The sequence below is a fragment of the Aspergillus uvarum genome (assembly GCF_003184745.1).
Source record: "Aspergillus uvarum CBS 121591 unplaced genomic scaffold BO82scaffold_164, whole genome shotgun sequence".
Taxonomy (NCBI): domain Eukaryota; kingdom Fungi; phylum Ascomycota; class Eurotiomycetes; order Eurotiales; family Aspergillaceae; genus Aspergillus; species Aspergillus uvarum.
Window position 1 is genome coordinate 1 of NW_020291461.1, and position 1,342 is coordinate 1,342.

Genomic DNA, 1,342 nt, shown 5'->3' on the forward strand with positions numbered 1-1,342 from the left:
GCCAGTTGGCGGCGTCGACCAGGTGGGAGCAACCGGCCAGTTGGCGGCGTCAGACTTTGGCCGTTTCGCGGGGGGAGGTCGGCCAGTTGGCGGCGACCAGTCGGGGGCAGTCGGCCAGTTGGCGGCGTCGGCCAGCGGGAAGGTCAGTCTGGGTGGCCCAGTTTGTATGGGAAAACGGCCCGACGCACGGACCACCCCATACAAAAGCACCCCCCTGGGAACCGCGTTCCTGCCACTGAGCGTTTGCACGGCCTTTTCGATCCCAACTGAGGCCGGTGGTCCGGTAGGGGGAGGGTCGCGGGGCGTCGGCCGCCAGTTGGCGGCGGAAGGCGCAGTGATGGGCGGCCGGGGGGGGGTTAGCGGGCCTGGGGCTGGGGCCTTTTGGGCGCCCGAACAATCCGCCAGTTGGCGGGCGCGATCGGCCAGTTGGCGGGGTTCTGGGGGGGGTTGGGGGTGTCGGGGGGGATATATATATCTACCACCACCGTCTCCCGCGGGAAGGGCTGGGGCGGCCTATCAGGCCAGTTGGCGGGCGGAATCCGCCAGTTGGCGGGCCGATCCGCCAGTTGTCCGACCCTTTGCTCACGGCTATGTCCGCTTCCTGGGGGGTTCGCGGGCCAGTCTGCAAGGCCCAGTTTGTATGGGAAAACGGCCCGACGCACGGACCACCCCATACAAAAACACCCCCCTGGGAACCGCGTTTCTGCCACTGAGCGTTTGCACGGCCTTTTCGATCCCAACTGAGGCCGGTGGTACTATGAGGAGGGCGAAGGCGAGTCAAATCGCCCGACCCCTCCCACATCCTTCCCTGCTCGGTTGGGTGCCTCCCCGCGCCCGGTGGTGGTCAGTTCCCCTGGAACCCCCCCCCGGACGCGCCGGCGCCCTCCTGCCGCGGGCGACGGCCGACCCCCCCCCAGCGGGGGGCGAAGCCGTCCCCCAAGGCAGCCGAACCCCGGGGGCTTCCACGCCGCCGGGGACCGCTGGGGTCTGTGGATCATTGGCCGCTGGCCATCGTTCCTTCAGCAGATCCCCGGGGGGAGCCGCCGCGCGGTATCCGCTGTTCGCCAGCGTGCCCGCGCGGTCGGACCCCCCACCCGAGGCCCGAATGCCGCAGCCCGACAGCGCCCTCCCGGGCGGCCTGCCGGGGTCCCCTGCGTGCGGACCGGTGTCCTGGGGGGCTCAGTGTGGGCAATTGGAAGGTCGTTCGTGGGTCCCCGGTGCGCCGGGGCCCCGCGGCGGCTGGATCGATTGTTTAATCATCCGCGACGCCTACAGTACGCGCTACCCCTCACGGGGCTCACGGGGGACCTGCCCGGCCGCATCGGCTGGGCACCCCCCGGGC

At 70.7% G+C, this 1,342-nt stretch overlaps 1 protein-coding gene across 1 annotated transcript; it reads right to left on the reverse strand.

Moving 5' to 3' along the window:
* Positions 1 to 356: 356 nt before the first annotated feature.
* Positions 357 to 1,322, reverse strand: BO82DRAFT_408106 (uncharacterized protein; the record flags this gene model as incomplete). The annotated part of the gene is made up of 3 exons (XM_025639670.1): positions 357 to 622; positions 873 to 1,170; positions 1,293 to 1,322. The coding sequence occupies 3 exons, from the start codon at positions 1,320 to 1,322 to the stop codon at positions 357 to 359; spliced, it is 594 nt and encodes a 197-aa protein (XP_025485514.1).
* Positions 1,323 to 1,342: the final 20 nt, after the last annotated feature.